Source organism: Lycorma delicatula, chromosome 7, assembly GCF_047948215.1.
Source record: "Lycorma delicatula isolate Av1 chromosome 7, ASM4794821v1, whole genome shotgun sequence".
NCBI classification, from domain to species: Eukaryota; Metazoa; Arthropoda; class Insecta; order Hemiptera; family Fulgoridae; genus Lycorma; species Lycorma delicatula.
In genome coordinates, this window is record NC_134461.1 from 28222423 (window position 1) to 28244752 (window position 22330).

At 30.0% G+C, this 22330-nt stretch overlaps 1 protein-coding gene across 3 annotated transcripts; it reads left to right on the plus strand.

Moving 5' to 3' along the window:
• Positions 1 to 349: 349 nt before the first annotated feature.
• Positions 350 to 12407, plus strand: LOC142328450 (uncharacterized). 3 transcript variants are annotated; one of them, XM_075372237.1, is made up of 3 exons: positions 350 to 437; positions 1743 to 1816; positions 9136 to 12407. In XM_075372237.1, exons 2-3 carry the CDS (start codon positions 1775 to 1777, stop codon positions 11272 to 11274), a joined length of 2181 nt encoding a protein of 726 aa, XP_075228352.1. In that variant the 5' UTR covers positions 350 to 437; positions 1743 to 1774; the 3' UTR covers positions 11275 to 12407. The 3 variants fall into 3 exon arrangements, with proteins under 3 accessions (XP_075228352.1, XP_075228351.1, XP_075228350.1); XM_075372236.1 differs by lacking the exon at positions 350 to 437 and adding an exon at positions 528 to 883; XM_075372235.1 differs by lacking the exon at positions 350 to 437 and adding an exon at positions 529 to 873.
• The last annotated feature ends 9923 nt before the right edge of the window (positions 12408 to 22330 follow it).

Below are 22330 nucleotides of genomic sequence, written 5' to 3' on the forward strand. Positions count from 1 at the left end.
AAAGAAGCATTTTAAGACACCTTTTTTTATTAACTTTTTCCATTATTTTCACGACTTGAATAGGTTAAAGTCCCGGGAGAACTTCGTGATACATTCTTTATATATAATTTTTTATTATATAAACAATTTATTTATTAGATTTATCATGTTTGTTATACACTTTATTATATGTATATATTTTACTTTATTTTATATGGAATGCATTTGTTAAATTCCGCAACTTTAAAAAAGGCGCTAATTCGGAATCAGATTATTTTTCTGGGAATTACAGTTTTTCATCCACTAGTGTAGGCAGTATGCCTATCTGAATATCACAAATTGCTACTTAGTTAACTCGTGCAAAAACATGGAAATTTGATGAACAAAAAAAATTAAAAGCAAATACGCTACTACAGAATCTTAGTACTAATTGATAGCGACTTTAAAATTATTAGTAGGTATGATTATTTTAGTATTAATTTATGTATATATCACATGGTCAGTTAGTAACGCTTTCTCTATGGTAGTAAAACAAAAGAAGTATTTGTGATATTTAGGTACTTTGAGTCCTGAAGTTTCTGCGTGTAAGTGAATTTAACTGTAAACTGTTATATAGTGTGTATATAATCAATTGCTAATCTTATAGTAGTGTGAGGAAATTAAATTTTTAATGTTGTAGTATTGTTTAAGGGCAGTATTAAACTTGCGTTTAATAATCGTTTCATCTTACATTAACTTTAGTGTGTCTCGGATAATTTTTTTGAAGTTGACACATTAATTAGATATGTTGTGAATGGTTTGTATTGCCTTTTAAACCTCCAGAAAAGTTCCATCAAAAGAAGATAAAAGCCGTTTTTACGTACGGGAATCGAACATAAGAACTCCAGTTTCTCAGTAAGTAATGGTGAGGCAGTTTGAAACAATTAGTTATACAATTTTTTTTTATAGATAACGTCCAGTATTCTGTATCGTACATGATTGTTCGAAAGAATAAACTAAATGCAACTGCATACGTAGTTATTTTTTTATTTATATAACCTTTAGGATTCAAGTTGGATGATTGCAAGTTAGTTTTTATTTTAGAAATTAAATAGTATGTAAATTTCATTCGAAGAAATAAAAATTATATTTGTATTTAGTATGAAGCAACATATAAAAATCATTTTATTTAATTTGAAATAACAAGTTGTACTTACAGTAAATTATAAAATTAAACAAATTATCCCATCAAGTAATAATTGTCAAACATTATAACTATAACAAAACATTTTTATAACATTAATTATGTTGTTCCTCTACAAGCACAAGCATCAGAAACTACACAGTATAACATTTAAAGGATCATATTTGTCAAATATTGTAGTCAGTTGGTCATCTCTTGTCAGGCCAAAAACTGTCATGATAATTACAAAAATATTAACAATATAATTAATGAACAGTTGAGATTTAATAATGATAATTTCTTCAGAGAAACTATACTGGTCTCATAAGAGAGCAGTTGCCCTTTTTATTTCTTTACGTTATATAAGAAAATCATTAAAAAGTATTTTAATTGTTTATAATGGTGTAATGTATATATGACAAAGCTACAAAAATATAAAAAGAAGAAAGAGTGATGCATGATGAATGAGTATTTAGTAAAATATTTTAATTTATCTAATATCTTTTTATTTTTATAGTTAGGATGTATTTTAATAAAATATGGTTTAGTTATTTAGATATTTCCTTAGGTACATGCCTTATTTATGTATTTTTTGTTGCAGGTGTGCAAATAGTGTTCATAAAAAGGATCATAATGGTTTTAGATCTTAAAAAAAATAATACAAAAGACCATAAGGTGAAAAAAAGATTTTTGTTTTATTGATATTTTTATTCATAGTTAATTCTGATATTTAATTATCTAATTTTTGGTCCAGATATTTACTTATCAAAACAATTATTTATGGATCTGACCTCGATTGTATAACATCCCTAAATAACTAATCAGTGTTTAATGGCAAATGGTTGTCTGTCCATAAATCACATTACATAGCGAATCGTGAGAAGAACATAAATGATTATCCACTGACATTGAATCCATTCAATAAACAATATTTCAAAGTTTACCCAGTAAAGAAAAGGACAGAAGGTATAGTTATCATCAAGAATTATTCACTGAGACATTCTCAGTAATGTAGTATTTGACCCTAGCGATGGGTACTTGTGATGGGTATATAAAAAAGGTTCCAATATCCTTGTTATAATAAACATAAATTTCAAACTAATACTTCACGATTTCAATAGAATTCAGTTTTTAACTAAATTAATTCTAACATTTTAAATAAAAATAATAATAGCTAACTTTAAGAAGTATTCAATTTATTATTATTTATAAGTACGCTTGCCAACAATGTATAAGTTGATACTTGTCTGTGAAGTAATACTGCAATGCTTCCATTCGTTTAACTGTTGATTTATATGTTCAACATAATTATTTTAAAATTATTTAGTCGTTTTGTACATGTTGCACCCAAATTGTTAAAAATGTATCCTAATAAATTGATTTAATTACAAATTTAATATTGAATGTAAGTATAATTTTTTCTGTTATTGATTTGGAGTGATGGGTCGATAATATTGTCAAATACTATTGGAGAGGGATGAACTCAAAATAGCATCACTCTACAGATGATTCCAGACCATGAAACCGGATAGATTAGAAATGATCGTATTAAATTAATATTGAACATTTGTTAAAAAAAAAATTAATTTCATCAATGATGCAAAAGTAGGTTTCTCAGTACAAGTTAACTGGTAAAGAGAAAACCGATATAATCCTGTGCTTTTAACAAAAGTGTCCTGATGATCCTTTTACTTAAATGAGGATTAAAGATGTAATATCATTTCTTAATAAGAGTGTGAGTAGTGATTTTTAAAAAGTCTGCTGTGTTACTTTCAAAGTCTTTGGTCCTTATTAATACAATTGATGTTATAATAAAATTTGATCGAGTAACTGGTTACTGAAACAAAAACAAGACTTTTATTGTTTGCATTATCATATTTAATATTATACCACAGTGTCAGTTTCATATTCAGGTCAGGTATGTAGCAGTCTAAAATTTTCATAAAAATTATTTATTTATTTAATTCAACTAAACATTTATGAAACCCATGAATACAAAATCATATAAACAAAAATATATGTATAAGTATATAAAATTATCATTCATAAGTTAAAGTATTCTTGATAAGTTATTAATATTACTTAATCTACTATTATAAATGATTACCCAACTTGAGTGTTCATTACGTTGTAAAAATATCCTAGAAATAGGTGATCTTTGAGAAATCGCTTGAAATACAAAAATATTGAAAATTTTACCTAAGCAGTCTAATTGGTACATGAAAGTCAAAACATTGCTATAAATTAGGACAGACAAAGTAACTGTTCAAAATGTGTTAGCAAATATTAAAAATATCCTCATAAAGATGATTCAATATAATGGAAAAAACATTGCATTTGCTGATAGAACAATAATTATTGATATATGAATTATTTAAAAGTAGTGCTTTTTATAATAAGTTTTATAATAAACTTTTTATTTAAGTAGTGCTTTTATAATGGGCTTACATAGAAAATTTTCCAAACACTGTATTTAAAGAACCTTTGAAGAGCTTAGTTAAAAATGGTAGAAAGAAGGCGGGCGCATTTTCTTAACTAAAAGATGATAAACATCCTCCGGTCCCATTGAAGAATTATTAAGCTGGCAAACTGCCTCTTCAACATCATTCTCAGGTAAAATAATGTCACTGAAGCAATTGTAGTTAAATGTAACTTCAGTCAAGGAACATTACTATTGCAGACCCTCCTAAATTTTTTAGTTAAAATTCTATATCAGACCTCTTACCAGCAGCATACTCATTTTTTGATATGAATAAGATCTTCCATTGTAATTTTTATTAGCAAATGAAAAAAGATTTGAAATCAGATAAAGGTTCCTCAACTTTTACAGTGTAGTTTAATATCTCTATGACTATGAGTATTACATATACTTGGTTCCTTCTTAAATAATTCATAATAAGTACATCTATTTATTTTTTGTTTTCAGTCATTTGACTGGTTTGATGCAGCTCTCCAAGATTCCCTATCTAGTGCTAGTCGTTTCATTTCAGTATACCCCCTACCTTCTACATCCCTAACAATTTGTTTTACATATTCCAAACGTGGCCTGACCACACAATTTTTTCCTTCTACCTGTCCTTCCAATATTAAAGCAGGATGCCTTAGTATGTGGCCTATAAGTCTGTCTCTTCTTTTAACTATATTTTTCCAAATGCTTCTTTCTTCATCTATTTGCCGCAATACCTCTTCATTTGTCACTTTATCCACCCATCTGATTTTTAACATTCTCCTATAGCACCACATTTCAAAAGCTTCTAATCTTTTCTTCTCAGATACTCCGATCGTCCAAGTTTCACTTTCATATAAAGCGACACTCCAAACATATACTTTCAAAATTTTTTCCTGAAATTTTAATTAATTTTTAATATAAACAAATTATATTTCTGATTGATGGCTCGTTTCGCTTGTGCAATTCGGCATTTTATGTCGCTCCTGCGTCGTCCATCTTTAGTAATTCTACTTCCCAAATACCAACATTCTTCTACCTCCATAATCTGCTCTCCTCCAATTTTCACATTCATTGGTCTATCTTTGTTATTTCTAATACATTTCATTACTTTTGTTTTGTACTTGTTTATTTTCATGCGATAGTTCTTGCGTAACACTTCATCTATGCCATTCATCGTTTCTTCTAAATTCTTTTTACTGTCGGCTAGAATTACTATATCATCAGCAAATCGTAGCATCTTTATCTTTTCACCTTGTACTGTTACTCCGAATCTAAATTGTTCTTTAACATCATTAACTGCTAGTTCCATGTAAAGATTAAAAAGTAACAGGGATAGGGAACATCCTTGTCAGACTCCCTTTCTTATTACGGCTTCTTTCATATGTTCTTCAATTATTACTGTTGCTGTTTGGTTCCTGTACATGTTAGCAATTGTTCTATCTGTGTATTTGAACCCTAATTTTTTTTAAATGCTGAACATTTTATTCCAGTCTACATTACCGAATGCCTTTTCTAGGTCTATAAATGCCAAGTATGTTGGTTTGTTTTTCTTTAATATTCCCTCTACTATTAATCTGAAATTGCTTCCCTTGTCCCTATACTTTTCCTGAAACCAAATTGGTCTTCTCCTAACACTTCTTCCTCCTCCCCTCCTCACAATTCTTCTGTATAGAATTCTAGTTAAGATTTTTGATGCATAACTAGTTAAACTAATTGTTCTGTATTCTTCACATTTATCTGACCCTGCTTTCTTTGGTATCATGACTATAACACTTTTTTTGAAGTCTGACGGAACTTCCCCTTTTTCATAAATATTACACACCAGCTTGTATAATCTATCAATCGCTTCCTCACCTGCACTGCGCAGTAATTCTACAGGTATTCCGTCTATTCCAGGAGCCTTTCTGCCATTAAATCTTTAAATGCTCTCTTAAATTCAGATCTCAGTATTGCTTCTCCCATTTCATCCTCCTCGACTTCCTCTTCTTCCTCTATAACACCATTTTCTAATTCATTTCCTCCGTATAACTCTTAAATATATTCCACCCATCTATCGACTTTACCTTTCGTATTATATATTGGTGTACCATCTTTGTTTAACACATTATTAGATTTTAATTTATGTACCCCAAAATTTTCCTTAACTTTCCTGTATGCTCCGTCTATTTTACCATGTTCATTTCTCTTTCCGCTTCTGAACACTTTCTTTAGCTAGTTTGCACTTCCTGTTTATAGCATTTCTTAATTGTCGATAGTTCCTTTTACTTTCTTCATCACTAGCATTCTTACATTTTCTATGTTCATCCATCAGCTGCAATATATCGTCTGAAACCCAAGGTTTTCTACCAGTTCTCTTTGTTCTGCCAAGTTCGCTTCTGCTGATTTAAGAATTTCCTTTTTAACATTCTCCCATTCTTCTTCTACATTTTCTACCTTATCTTTTTTACTCAGACCTCTTGCGATGTCCTCTCAAAAATCTTCTTTACCTCCTCTTCCTCAAGCTTCTCTAAATTCCACCGATTCATCTGACACCTTTTCTTTTTAAACTCCAATCTACATTTCATTATCACCAAATTATGGTCGCTATCAATGTTTGCTCCAGGGTAAGTTTTGCAGTCAACGAGTTGATTCCTAAATCTTTGCTTAACCATGTTATAATCTATCTGATACCTTGCAGTATCGCCTGGCTTTTTCCAAGTGTATATTCTTCTATTATGATTTTTAAATTGGGTTTTGGCAATTACTAAATTATACTTTGTGCAAAACTCTATAAGTCTGTCCCCTCTTTCATTCCTTTTGCCCAGCCCGTATTCACCTACTATATTATCTTCCTTGCCTTTTCCAATGCTTGCATTCCAATCTCCAACTATTATTAAATTTTCATCTCCTTTTACATGTTTAATTGCTTCATCAATCTCTTCGTATGCACACTCTACCTCATCATCATCATGGGCGCTTGTAGTCATGTAGACGTTAACAGTCGTTGTCGGTTTAGGTTTTGATTTTATTCTTATTACAATGATTCTATCGCTATGCATTTTGAAATATTCTACTCTTCCCTATCTTCTTGTTCATTATGAAACCTACTCCTGCCTGCCCATTATTTGAAGCTGAGTTTATTATTCTAAAATCACCTGAACAAAAGTCACCTTCCTCTTCCCACCGAACCTCACTAATTCCTACTACATCCACATTTATCTTATCCATTTCTCTTTTTAAATTTTCCAGCCTACCAACCTTTTTTAAACTTCTAACATTCCACGCTCCGACTCGTAGAATGTTATTTTTTAATTTTCTGGTGACCCCCTCCTTAGTAGTCCCCACCCGGATATCCGAACGGGGGACTAGTTTACCTCCGGAATATTTTACCAAGGAAGGCACCTCCATCGTTGCTATTTGAAAATGCAGAGAGCCACATTTTCTTGGAAAAGCAGCTGTAGTTTTCCATTGCTTTCAGTTGTGCAGTACTCAGAGGACTGAGTGATGTATATATGGCCGTTTAAGTCGTCCTGACTCACGCCCCTAACAACTTCTGAAAGAGCTGCTGCCCTCTTTCAGGAATCATTCCTTAGTCTGGCTCTCAACAGATACCTCTCCGATATGGTTGCACCTTCGGTCCAGCTACTCTGTATCACTGAGTACTCAAGCCCACTCACCAACGGCAAGGTTTCATGATTCATAGAGGAGGTCTGATATTATATTAGTTATTTACTAATTTAATATACTGATATTATTTATAAAGATGTTACACTAATATAATACTGATATTATTTAGTAAATATTGAACTGTTTTGACATTTTTATAATTTATTCTGTATTTATCAGATATAAGATTAGGATTCAAAATTTTAGATACCATTATCTCTAAAAATAAATGATATTTATCACATTCAAAATTTCATCATAAGCAATATTAACATTAATGTCAGTAAGATTAGAATAACCGAATCAAGAGTATTGCCACAACAGTTTAACAAATTGTTTGATTGTAAAAGATTATAATTTCTATAAAAATATGTACGGTGAGTAGCAGCAACATTTAGAACATTTAAATTTGGATGATAACCTTTATCGTAAGAAACATTTTCTAAGTTTTCTCATATTAATGGCTGGCACATTAAAGTCAGATAATAATAATTTAGAGTTACAGTTTTTGAAATTATAATAGTCGAAGAAAACCAAGTGGAATGTTTCAGAGTTCCTACAATAATATTACCATTATCATTAAATATGACTTTGACTAAGCACATACTCAAATGAATTGTTAACTAGTACAGTATTACTTTATCTAATTTTTTTCAACTGCTTCCAACTCATAAAAATTGGAAAGTCACACCTAATAATATTGTAAGAATCAAAACCTAATTCGCAATTTTTATTGTCTTAAAACAATGTTGTTACATTTAGTTTTGATATAATCTAAAAATGTTTTCAGTTTCAGCCTCAATTCAAGTAACCAACCTCTCTTTTTTTCTTTTTTCATTCTATTAACTAGACGTTTTATTTTCTCATTTTCTATTAACCTCTCTCTATTATATAATGATCCTGACTGCAGTACAATTTATCATTCGTGGCAATTGTTTGGAATCTACCAGTAATGTGGAGATTGCAGCAGCAGCAGCAAACTTTTGTTCCACATACATAACCAATTCCATTGATTCTGATGATAGGGGAAACATTGAATAATATTTCCAATTGATTGAGTAACTCCACAAAACACAGTATATAGTGGAATAAGGCTAAACCGGATTTGTTTTTTACATAAGTATTAGCCTGTAACGAAAAGTATTTACCAGTTCATCAGCTGGTGTAATCTCTCATATTCCATGAGTTGGACATAGATATTGACCCGCTTTTTGTTTAGACAAAAAATAAGAAGATGACAATTTCTTGTAAAACTCGTCCTTGCTATGGCCATTAAGAAGTCTCAAGGTTAAATACTGGAGAAAGTACATAACTTCCAGAACCATTGTATGTTTAGCTACAGACAACTTAATTCAATATTGTCAAGGATGCAACATTTTGATGATGCAAAAGTTGAAATTGTTCAGCAGCCAAACTAAGACCAATTACTTCCTGGTTCAAGACATTTAATAAAACAGTAAAACAAAAAAAATTTCATAAATTCATAAATGGATCCACACCCCTTGAAATAAAATTATACATAAGCTTTCAATGTATATTTTTTGCAGTATTTAAAATTTAACAAAAAAATAAAAACAAATTTAAAAACGCATTTTAGATCAGTTTATATATTTTTCTAATTAAATACAAAATGAAGAAAAAATTTGTGAAAGTAAAAGTGTGAATTCAACTATTTCTAGTAACAAATTTTGAAGTCCTTGCTTGTAAGTATTCAGAAGAGTTAACTATTCATTTTCTCTTAGAAGAGATTTTGCTTATTTTCACAGTCATTTGAAAATAAACATGTACATAGTCACACTCACCTAATGCTTGTGCGACATACTTGTGTGCAGTAAATTAATCTTAATTGTTATTTTTAATTTATAAAATTTTATATCTGAATATACGTTTATTATTTTAGGCGGAGGTCTTTATAAACTGGCTTCAAACACAATGGATGTTCCAACAACAGAGGTTTGTGGAGATGGGAAACCGATTATGGGATAAACTTGATCTAGATCAGTTAAATGAAAAGGTACAATTTGCTCTTCAAGCAGCAATGCCTGAAGGTGAAAAACTCGATAGTGTGAAAGAAAAAATAGTAAACAAAATAAAGTCATATTCTAAAAGTGAATATTATTATTTTGGTTGCACATTTATTTCATGTTTAACAAAATGTGATCTAAAACAATTTAAATTTGTTGTTTTTAGAACATCATTAGATGTTAATTACGATTCAGATAATAATTATTATACTACAGGGTTATCCGATTCCTTCATTTTAATTGATATGCACTGTAGGCAGTACAAATCATGGTCTGAGTTCATCTCTAATAATAAACTGCCTAAATGCATGATTATGTATCCTAAAAATGGTCTTTATAAAGGGACCGATTCTCTTGAAGTAATTTGTGAAATGTCTGTGGCTTGTTCACTGAAAAGTATTATAAAGAATGTGTTAGATTTAGGAGTTAATTTTGCTGCACTCTGTTCTGCTGGTGTTTTAATTTCTAATCCGGTTGGTGCAGGTACTTTAATTGCAGCAAGCGCTATATCATCTGCGAGTGGGTTGTATGCATTAGGATCTGGTGTAAGCAAACTGTATGATATTAAGAAACATGAAGGTGGCATTGATTTCAAGGATTCAAAAACAAATTTAGTTGTAGCTGAAATGTTAGTTAGTGGGGTTGGAGGTTGTGCTGTTGGAGCTGCAGCTGGCTTTAAAGGTATTAAAGCAGGGACAGCTCTTGCTGAGGGATCGGCAGGATTTAAATTCACAAAAAATATACCAAAATTAGCTAGAGTTTATTGTTTTACTAATGCTGGCTTATATGGTGTTAACGCATTTTATCAATATAAAAATAATGGAAAAATTGATTATGTAGTCATAGCCAAAATGTTGCTATTCAGTTTCAATTGTGTTGTTCCTGAATCCACATTGAAAAATATAATAAGTAGATATACATTGGATCCTGAAAATATTATAAATAATATCATATCGCATAAAATTAGAAATTTTTTGAAAGTGCAGGATGTGAAATACTTCTCAGAAAATTGTGTATATGAGTATAATAGATTATTAGAAATGCTTTTACCAGATTTACCTGTAAAGTTTCAGGATTTAACAGAAATGCGTCGGTGTGGTTCATCAATTGTAAACCTAACGAAACAAACAATAAATAAAAAAATTCATAAAATAGATTATATTTATAAAGTCCATCTAGAATTAAAATCCTTGAATAAAATATTAGTCAGTAGCATCGATCATGTTAAAGAATGTATGATTAAGAAATTTGGTAATGAAATTTTGAAGTGTTTAGGAACTAGTAAATGGATGGTTAATCAGAGAAATAATTTTCCATTTGAATTTAATATTGAAGGTTTATTAGAACTGGAAAAATTAACTAAAAAATCTGTCATTCTGTACAGCACTTATTGTAATGATGAAAATATATTAACTCGTAGGCAGCGTTTGCTGTTTTATAAAATATTTGAAATGATTAAAAAATATCATGTGTATGATTTTCATCATGCAGTTTGTAAATTTGAATATTATTGTAATTATTTTGATTTTGAATCAAGAGAAATGAAAAATGATATGTACTTCAAAGCTTTTATTTATTCTGCTTGTCATGGAACTACTCAAGATGCGTATTTTAATGATAAACATGACGTAAAAAAAGAAAATATAAGTGAATTTATTTTTGAAAAATCTTTAGATTGTATGTTGCAGAAAATACAATATATTAATGAAGAATTTGAAAATGAATTTATTCAGAAAAAAGAATCAAACAGAGCTGGTCAATTTTACAGATTTGTTATAAAAAAGGAATTGGAACAAAGAAATGAAAATGATATAATAACTGAAGAGGAAATTTATAAACAAATAAATTTATTCCCGCTGTTATCAGAAATACATCCAAATAATTCAACATGCACTTTCCTTTTTGGTAATATGGCTATAATAGAATCAAGCAGTGATATTCTTTATTTTTATACTGAAACTGACGGATGTAATCTGAATGGTGTTATCTTACATGACAGGAAGGAATTCCCTTGATTGCTGTGCCTTGATTATTATTAAATTGTATTTGACTATGATTTTCATTACTACTTACAATGTACATATTTTGTTTCTGAATCAAGAAATCTGAAAAATGTATTTCAATGCTTTTGTGCAGGTGGTTCAAGGGAAATGGGAAATTGTGAAATTAAATATGCTTATGAAAAATTTTTATTAAATAAATTTATTTATAACATTTAAATAGAGAAAAATATATCATTTATGAATAAATACAAAAAAATTATTTGTTGAAGATAACATCTTGCTGGTGAGCTCCATCTCTGCATAGGCATTCCTGCATTTTTGTAGCGAAACTCTGCACGGTTTGTGATGCAAAATTTCAACAGGAATTTGAATAATTGCAGTTCAGATCTTGACTTTTAGTTCTTCTGTCATAGCAGGTCACTTTGCTTAAGCTGACTTCACAAGAAAAAATCACCAACAAATCAGGAGACATGGGAGGTCATGAAACGTCATCATTTCTTGAAATTGTATGATTACGAAACAATTGGCATATAGCAACCATTGATATTCATGCTGTGTGTGATGTTGATCCATCTTGTTGAAACCAAGTGTCAATAATTTGTGGAAATGAGTGTAGTTTTTGCACCACAAGGTTTTTCAGCACACCAAAATTTCAATATGATGCGACTAATCCTGAGTCCATTGTCATCCTCATTTTCAAAGTAATTAAGGCCTATTATGCCATACATTGATACAGCACACCACATGGTAGTCATGTAGAATTCTCTTTTGCTCAAAATCCAAAACTCCTGATTTAATTGTATTCATCATTAAATGTAAATTTTATTACGTTCTTAAAAAACATCACACGTTATTGAATGACTACTTGTAATAATAGAATTTGTTAATATATTAATTTTACTCATTTTTGTAACTTTGTGCGATTTCTATTTAATCTGTTTGTATTTTATTAAAGTTAAATTTATAATGTATGCATAAACTTTTTATTTAATCCGTATGTTAGTGTGTTTGGTGAAATTATATTATCATAGTACTGATTATTTGTTACAATAATGAAAGAGTTTCATGTAAAATAATTATTTTTACGAAATGAATTAATTTGTAATATGAACTTATAATAAATTTGTATCTTACATTTCTTTTAATCTCAGCATTCTTAGTTAATCCTATGTCCTATTTATATATTCAATCGTTACTGATTAGTACCTCTAGGCTACAAATCTATTTTCTGTTCATTGGTAATTCAGTACAGAAAGTCTGTTTAAAATGTTACATTAATTGATGGTGCTTAATTTATTAGAGTTCTGTTATTAATAATTATAAACCTTTATTTGTATTAATATATGTAATCTGTTTTAGCCAAGTTAAAGAAATGATGAGTTACTTAGATAATATTCACAGATAAAAATTAATATCAAATGATCTTATTGATAAAGTAAGAAGTTCAATTAAAACAAAAAAAATGTATATTAACAGTTCTTTACTTCACTTCTAACTAGTTTTCAACTAACTAGTTTTCAAAACTAGTTTTCACTTACTAACTAGTTTTCACTTAGCAGAAAACAATCAATCTCTTCTACTCTGTTCTATCACAAGCAGCCAAGTCTCCCCTCTGCACAGTTTTTTCATCTCTTCCTGGGAGCCTTCTTCCTCATTTCCAAGGTCTCCATGATATAATTTCTGCCTCCTGATCATTTCCTCATATTATGTGCCATCACTTCCGGATCAATTTCCTTTTTGCTATCCATTTTACTAAATCTTGAAGCCGACCTGTTTGCTGTCTGTTCCATATGTTTCTTTTCTTATTCATTCTAGTAATTCCTGTAGTAAATCTTTCCACCGTTTTCGACTTATTCTGTGTCTTGATATGAAGTCCAAGTTTTGGTAGTGTATATTAAAGCAGAAGCAGTAGTGTATATGAGGCAAATTTGCCTCTTAACTTTATTTTAATTTCTATGTCTACTTTTGATCTAAATAATTCTTATTATGTTCTTCCAACCTCTACAGCACATCTCTAAACAATTACGGAAGACTGACCACCTTTACCTTTCTAGTGGAGAAGGTAAATTATCTTCACAGTATTTATTTGGAACTCGCTCATTAACAAATTTTTTAGCTCACAGTTTATAGAGATGAAGTCTGCATTTTTTCAGGTTCACATAAAAGGCAAATCTCTTATATCTTCATTTAAGTCATGAGGCTTTTCTGTTAGCTCTTTTATTATGCATTTAACAATTAGGTCTACATCAGCAAAATCTAAATGATTTAACTACTACACCCTGTCTATTCTGATTCCTAACCTTGGCCGATGCTGTCATCAAAGATATCTTGCGATACTAAAGTAAAAAATCTTTAGTGAACTGATATCCCTCTGTCGCGCTCCTATATTTATTTTAATTACCACTCAGCTTTCACTCATTAAAAAACTGATAAAAGTTATAAATTCCTTTAATAACATTAACTCAGATGTCAACATTTTTCCTATTTAATGTGTTAAATATGATCAGATTTGATTATTTAGATATAACCGATTTGGAAACATTCATTGTAAATGTCTGTTAAGAAATAAAGCTATTTTTACGCTACACAAAATATTTTTCATATCCTGTGAGTGTAAAAAAACTCCAGTGTTATTATATCTGTATTTTATAATAACAAATATTTCAACAAATCATAAATAGTCATTAAAAACAATTTTATAATTTTGATTTTGAGATTTTATTTAGTTCAATTATTGAAATATATTATTATAAAATGCCTTTTATCAAAGCAATGAACTTCATAAATGTCTTATATTGATGATTCAAATAATTATTTTCAAAAAAAAAAAATATAAACAATTATACCTATAGAATACGTTCAAATTTGATACAATATTGATTCAATAAACAGCCTTTTTGGATATATAAAATATTTATTTTGTTTAAAAACGCTTTCATTGTTTCAATTAGATATCGATTTACAATAAACTAGTGTCTGTCAAGCTAAACAACAGCTTAATTATAGACAAACTTACGTTTAAAAATTAAAAAATTTAAAAATGAATAAATGGCACTGAAGTAAATTTTATGAACTTCCACTTGTTATCATTACCGACATAATAGCAAGAATAATGCTATTGTGTAATGAAACCGCTCTTTTATAATTAGAGGTAATAAGCAAGTCTATGCATGTTCAAACAAGTTGAAGCAGTGCTCTGCTCGTGTGCTAATGTTATTTTGTCCAGAGAATTGATGTTCAATTGCATGATCAAAGTTCAAGCAGCAGCCTTTACAAATTCTGTGTTAATTTTTAGTTAATAGTGTAAATATTTTTAGCTTTTAGACATAAACAATATAAATACGCTAAGCACTGTAAATTTTTAGTGAATGAGAAAATCAATATGTGAAATTTTCTATTAATCGGGTATTTAACACATCAATATTTTTCTCACACTTACAGCCAAAATGCCACCCTGGACAAATGTCCAGGTTGCCTGCCCCTAGTGTGGGCGCTGATACCCACCTTTATTTTTTTTCTGTTTAGCCTCCGGAACCACCACAAGGTGAGGATAATATGTATGAATGTAAAAGAAGTGTAGTCTTGCATATTCTCAAGTTGACCCATTCCAGAGAAGTGGTTAATTTAAACCCAACCACCAAAGAACACTGGTATCCACAATCTAGTATTTAAATACGTATAAAAGTACATGTAAAAGCCTTTCCTAGGATTTGTTGCATACCCACCCAATTTTATTAACTGCACAAACACCCCAGCTGGTCCTATATTGATTTCATCTATATTTTTAACCAGATTTTTTTTTTTTATTATAATAAAAAGTTTCATTTTTATTCTCCAAGCCCATTTCTCAGAACATTTTTAAAGAATAAATTTATTATATACAATCTGTTGCTCTCTACAAATTCCACTATCTTTGTAACCCTGTCATTTCTTATTCCTACTCCTAAATTCCAAGTCCCTGCCACATTAGTTCATTTCCCTGTTTCCCCTATCATATAAACTTTGTGACATGGATAATCATCAAGGACCTTGTGCAAATTAACATAAATATTCCTCCTCATCTGCATCATTGATCATAACATAAACTTGCTTGAATTTTCTTCTATCCTTATCCTGTTTATAATTTTCTGTCCATACTAACTCAAAATTAAACTCATGAACTCAAAATTCTGTGAGAATGAGTTTTTAAACTGATAATTTGTAAATCCTTATATTTAATTATTAAAAACTCATTTCTGCCTTCTTTCTCCTAACTACCATTATAATAAATCTGCCGTCTATCCTTCATATTTAAATAACTTTCTGCCTTTCCCTTCATCTCTACAAACCCTGTAATTGACGAGTTAATATTTTATTTAATTGTACCTCTAATTCAGCTATTTATTATTTGGTTATCAAAGTATGATAATTACGAGGGTTGTTTTTTTTCAAACTCCATTGCTATAAAAAAAACACATTGACATAACGACATGATTTTATTACTAAAAGTTGATTAGTATCTAACTTATTTTTCTACATAATCGCCAAAACTATTGAGGCATTTGTTGTATTGTGACACCGGGTTTCGGATGCCCTCTTCAAAGAAGTTTGCCACCAGTGAGTAACATACGTCTTGACAGACTCCTGAAGTTCTTCATTGGTGACAAAGTGTTATCTGCCCAAACATGCCTGCAATTCTCGAAAGAGGTAAAAATCGCTTGGTGGTAGGTCTGCACTACACGGTGGATGGTTGAAAACTTCTCACTTGAATTATTTGAGAAAGTGTTGCGTCACCTTAGCACAGTGTGGTCGTGCATTGTCATAGATCAAAACCACGCTGAAGGAGAGCATGCCTCTTCATGTGTTCTGGATTTATCTGCGGAGGCGGCGTAAAGGTTCACAAACTTTCTTTGTTAATGTTGTCCTCTGTCCATAAAGTCCACCAACAAGACACCTTTATGGGTCTAAAAGTCTGTAACCATTGTTTTCCTGTTGCTCAGTGTCTGTTTAACTTTTTCGGCTTGTTTGGAGAAGAAGTGTGCATCCACTGCTTAGACTGTTCTTTGGTTTTGGATTGTCATACTGGAACCAAGTCTCATCGCCAGTAACGATAGACTTTAAAACCTCTTTCCCCTCATTGTCGTAACGCTTGAGAAACATTAGGGCTGATGCCATTCACTGGGTTTTGTGACCATCACTCAACATGCACGCAGTTTCCAGTATCGTTTGTATTTAGTCACAAATGTGTGCAGAGAAGACTTGAAAAATATCTGGGATTTCGGCAGAAAGTTAACTTATCATAAACCTCTTGTGTGTCACGAGCAAAATCAAAAAGACCACATAGCGTGTAGCGACAGACTTGCATCTTTGTCATGGACATCCATTCACCCTTCTTTAAATTTCCTATACCATTCTTATACACTGCCATCACTCATAACGTTTTCACCATACACTAGGCTCATTCTGCTTGCAGAAAACTTATCGCACTTCGAAACTCACACTTGGTGGGAGCATCGAGCGGAGCAGCCGTGTTCATTTGCTTGTAGCTTGGCTCAGGCTAATGCAATGGAGCCGGTAATGGCATAGATTGTGGTGGGTAGGGGGATGCAATCATACAATGCACAGATATGGCTCCTGCCTATCTCTTGTTTACTTAGATGAATGATCAGATGTTGAAAAAAACAGCCCTCATATATTTATCAAATTCCATTATTTAATGTGGAATGTTCTCTGGGTATCCTTTCTTCTGTGTATAATGTCTATTGTTCCCAAACTACTTGAGAATCTTTACTTCTTTTATTATCCATCAATTCATTTGCTCGTATCTTACAAACTTGTCAATTACCTAAATTATCTTGCAAACTCTCCTGCACCTGACTGCTTTTGAATAAACCTGTCTAGAGTATTGCACCATACATTTAAGCACTTATTTTCTTAAATGTTCTTTTTCAGTCTCTTAAAACCTGCTGAGTTCAACAAACAACTGTTTGTTATGAATCGTGCAGAAACTTTCTTTTGCCTTGTGTTTCTTTTAGGTAGTCAAGTATCATTAGCTGTATGTTGATGCAGGGTAATAAGCCTGGTCACACACAATTAACTTATTATGACGTCTGTACGTACGTTTGTATGTGCATATGCATCTCACATAACTAAAAAACGATTTGCTGTAGGATGTTGAAATTTTTTATTTAACACCGTTGTAACATCTACTTGTGCATCTCTCTTTTTGATTGTAATCGAAATTAAAATTAAAATTTCATTTAATGAGGTATTTAGATCTTAAAGGGAAGGTACATCGTTCGAATCAGACTCCATCCCCTTTTGTTTTTGCTTTTAACTTTTTTTTAATTTCTTTTTTTACTTCCCTTTTTTTTAATTTAAATGTATTGATTTAATAATTATTAACCTGTAATTGTATGTAATTAACCTGTAATTTGTGATTTTAATAAAAGTAATTCAACTTTTGTTAGAAAATGTTTTCTGAACTGCCCCAGTATACATTTGAAATCTTTATTTGGCCAAATCACTCCCACCAATTTTTCAAAAAATTTGATATATTCTTTCCACCCTGAAGATATTGTCTATCAAGTTTGAAGAAAATTGGTCTGTGGAGTCCAGAGTTATAAGACCATGTACAGGTGTCCCATAAATACACACATATGCATATACACACCTGGCAAAAATAATTTTTTGGTCGTGGGGGCCTGAAATAAGATTTTTTTACAGATTGTTTACAATTTATTTAAATCTCTTTCATTTTTGACCGTTCTATATACTTTACTGTTACAGTAGCATGTGTAGTTAAAGTTGGGAAAGTAAAAAATAACAGTTATAAAATAAATATTAACTATGAAAAGCAGTCTTGAAAATATTTTATAATTCTGGTGTTGTAAAAAGTTTTAGTTTCTACTTTACACCGGTTCAAATTCAAAAGTGCTGTTCCTGAACTTAATATGATTATTTTATTGTCATCACTTACTAGCACATGCTAGCCTGATTTGTATTTTAGAAATAAGTTTTGTTTTAATTTATGCATTTTAATTTTTTTAGTATGTTTTTTGGCTGCCTAATTTCTTTCCAATTATCATTCTGGAATTTTTCTCTCTTTTTGGGAGATCAGAATAAATGTGATGGCTGGTTTTAAAAATCACCAGGATGAACAACTTCAGTCTCATTCTTTTACCAGTCATAATCGTGCCACCAATGCTTAAGACTGAATTTTATATAATAATGTTGTAGTTATGGAAAAATGCTGATGATTTCCTTCGTTTAAAGATATTTCTAAATTGTAATTTTCATTTAATGGTCCTTCCAATGACAATTTAAAACTGATGTAATACTATATTTTTTAGGTTTTAATTTGGTCTATAATTGAGCAAGAAGAACAAAATGTTAAACTGTTAAACAGTATTGCAGTGGCTAATCTTGGTAGACCAAGTAAGATAAAAATGTATTCTGAATTAGAGAATTCTAAATATGTTATGATATTTAGAAATATTACTTTGAAAAAGTATAGTAGCAGCCGCAGAAAAGTTAATATTGTTAAAGAAATGGATACAGCAAAAACAAGAGTACAACAAAGACAAAGAGGGAGCATCTGATTGACAGGCGAGTGTGATCATTACTGTGATATCATCATAGCGGTGGGGATTAAGCAGTCTGGTTATAAGTTAATGTATGCCCATAGTAGTAGTAACTTAACCCTTGAGACTCAAAAATCCCATACTTCTTATTAATAAATAAGAGTATTCCATTAAAAAATAAAAACTATTTTAGTTTATGGCACAGTTTCACTTCAACCTCAAAACTCAATTGTTAATGATATTGAATATGTTTTCAAATGGCTGCAAATTTTTTTGCAATAAAAATAAAAAATAGCCTATTTTTTGCTCACATTTTTTTAAAACTTTCTTTATTACATCAAAAAGTATACGATTTAACCATTTTAGAGTCAGGTTCTTATTAGGTCCATGATAATTGTCATCCACAATGATAATTGTCCAACAGTAAGTGAGAATTTATTGTAATAAGGAAATTTTGATGTATTTTATTTAGATTGTCGACTGCTTAAATTCACATAATTCAGTCATACATTCTATATTACCCCATACATCCAAATTCACCTCAACACACTTATTATTTAAATATTATGCTTCCTGCATAATAAATGTTATAGAAATAGATAAAATGTGTACATATCATCTAGATTGTACATCATTTCAAAACCATAGTAGTCAGTTTTGATTTGCTTAAATGAGACCAATCTTTCATAGTATTTTTTTTTAATGTTGATCTTTGTTAATTCATACATTTACATAATTGAATTGTATTTATGAAGTGAAAATATTCATTTTGTTCTCATTTGTCCTTGTAGTTACTGCTTCAGAAATCAAATTAATAACAAAAAAAAAATTAAAATTGGTGAAAAATCTACAAAAAACCAAGTACGTGTAGCAAGAGATCTAACTGCATAGCAATTGTTATTTGCTTGCAGGGAGATTTTTGACAGGTACTTTGTAGAGAAGGAGACAAAAATGGATGTGTCAGAATATTTACCAAAGTGAGCAGTTATAAAAGTTACTTTGTATGGCTGCATCATCACGAACTGCAAATTGTAGCAGCATATTCTGATCGACCTGGATTAGAGCCAACCATTCGACGGGTCACTCTTCCCATTCTCTCTTCTCTTTTTCATAACTTTTATTCTTTTTAATTAGGATAAGATTCATTGGAGTCAGGTCAGTGCCCTGGTTATGCCTATGACATCGTTCAGCATCTCCTGTAGCTGGTAGGGCAACTACTATTTATTGGAGCATAACGTGATATCGACCCTTTTGGTTGGATTCCAAGTTTTTCTATCTAACCAAAGGTAGCACAAAAATTTGTGGTCAAAGGGTTGTCTGATGAAAGTCAGGTCTCCCATTCCACCTCTTAAACATCTATCGTAACACTTTCCCATAAAATATTCCTTGACTAAATCCATTTTTCAATCAATCCGATAAGTTTCCTTCAAGAATACATTGTATTGTGCAGTGACTATACTCATTGTATCTGAGTGTTTATCATGTAAAATACCCGAAGAAGGTAATTTATGATAATTTTAATTATTATACAGTCTCTTCACCAAATTTTTATCATATTTTCATATACTTTTTCACTGTTTAGATTTAAAATGCTGTACATCTGTGATTGATGAATAGGTAATATGTATTTTTTTAAACCTTTTTGTCACAAGATTCAAAATAGTGACTAAATATCTTAAATATTTTGTTTAACTTTAAAGAGAAAAAATCAAAAGCTTCTAAAATTTAAAAAATTGAGAGTTTATGTAACCTTTACATACAAGCATGAGTATTATTATTCTTTTATAAAAATGTGCATCAATAATTTAGTCTTAGCAGTCAAATCATCGTTTAGCATACTAAGCCATGGGTCAGTTCAGTGCCCTTTACTGAACTGGCCCTGAGAAAAGTAAGAGCCAATTCAAGCACACAACACCTTCAGTTAATAATACTTATAAAGAAATTAATAAAATCTAGTTTAGTACATGAAGTAGTAAATTTTTTTCCAACTGAAAGTTGCATCTGAACTTTCAAAATAGTAGACTGACTTACTAAATCGATGTGTTTTATTCATTTTTGCCCCCACATATTTTCAATTTAAGTAGGTCTATATAAGTTTCAGAATAAGTCATCTTTATGAGAATTTTTGAAAATTCTATTATTGGTGAAAAAGATTTATTCCGTTTGATTATTTCATTAAAATATTTTTATTATATTAATAACAAATAGTTACCAATTACTATAAAACTTCCTTTAAGGTTTCAAAAAATTGGTTACTATTTACTGCTTACCAAAAAATTAATGCTATTTTTTGAAATATTGTGGATAAAAAGACAATTTAAAAAAAAATAATTATGTAAATAGTATTCCAACCTTAATGCTGTTATTATTAGTACTGTGTAATTTTCAAATATTGCTAAAAAAGAAAACTGTATGTTTTTCATATTTTTAATATCTTAGCATTATTTAAACGGGTTTTAATTGATCTTTTTTATAACATTATTACTATGTAATGCTTTGTTTATAATGTGCATTTTACAACCATATGTATAAATGATGTTTTATTGTTTGAAAAGGCAAAATATAATTTCAGTATTACTACTGTTTATGAAATAAAGTGTCAATGATAAAGTTGTAGTTAGGTTTATATATCTTTTATATTATTATTTTAGATAAGATTGTGATGTAACTTTTACAAAACATAAATTTTTCAGTGAACCATTTTTTCAGAGAAGAAATATCATAATAAAGTGAACCGACTTGAGGTTAATAAAATTCTATACTAGAGTTATTCGTAATGGCCAATTAAAGTTTAATTATTACTAAAGATGCTGCTTAACACCTTATAACTTACTAAACAACACTACAATTAGAAAGCAAGCGTTTCTCTATAAAAGAGGTGAACGCTTTATTTTTTCACTCTTTATAGTTGTTGATTTTTACATAAGTTTTAGTTATTCTTTCTTCTTTCTTTATATTTCAGAGAATATTACCCAAAATGAAATTGTTTTCAACAAAATCTACTTATATCAAAAGAATAGTATGTTTGGAAAAAAATATGTATTACAGTAATTATTGTCATGTATTTACTTTTATGTCAAATTAAGTTATATTTTCATATTAAAAATTCATTACTATTTCTTTAACTAATTATTAATTCTTATTAAATTTAAAATAATTTAGTTGTTAAATGGAAAACAGTTTTTGCAGGAAGCTATTACATAGAGTAATTCAGATAGTGTTACTGGCATTTTCTAAGCTTATTCTACTAGCAAAAGTAATGAAAATAGTTCAGATAAACTCGGGTCCAGAAATGCTTCGTTAGCAAGTTCCGGCTAACAAAACGGTTCATCCTGATTTCTGGACAAACAGTGAAATAAAACCATACTGAAATTCTAGGAACTCAAATTACGAGGGTGAACTTGATGGTTTTTGACCAGACAATCTGAATAAAATGGGTTCCAGAACCATATCTCCAGTAGTTTCATAATATATTATGTAAAATAGAAAAAAAATTTGTCTAAAAA

Excerpts from the sequence above, each read along its gene's own strand:
- LOC142328450 (XM_075372237.1), top strand. The coding sequence starts at position 1,775 with ATGGTTTTAGATCTTAAAAAAAATAATACAAAAGACCATAAG. Across the intron at positions 1,817-9,135 it reads ATAATACAAAAGACCATAAG|GCGGAGGTCTTTATAAACTG; the intron begins GTGAAAAAAAGA and ends TTATTATTTTAG.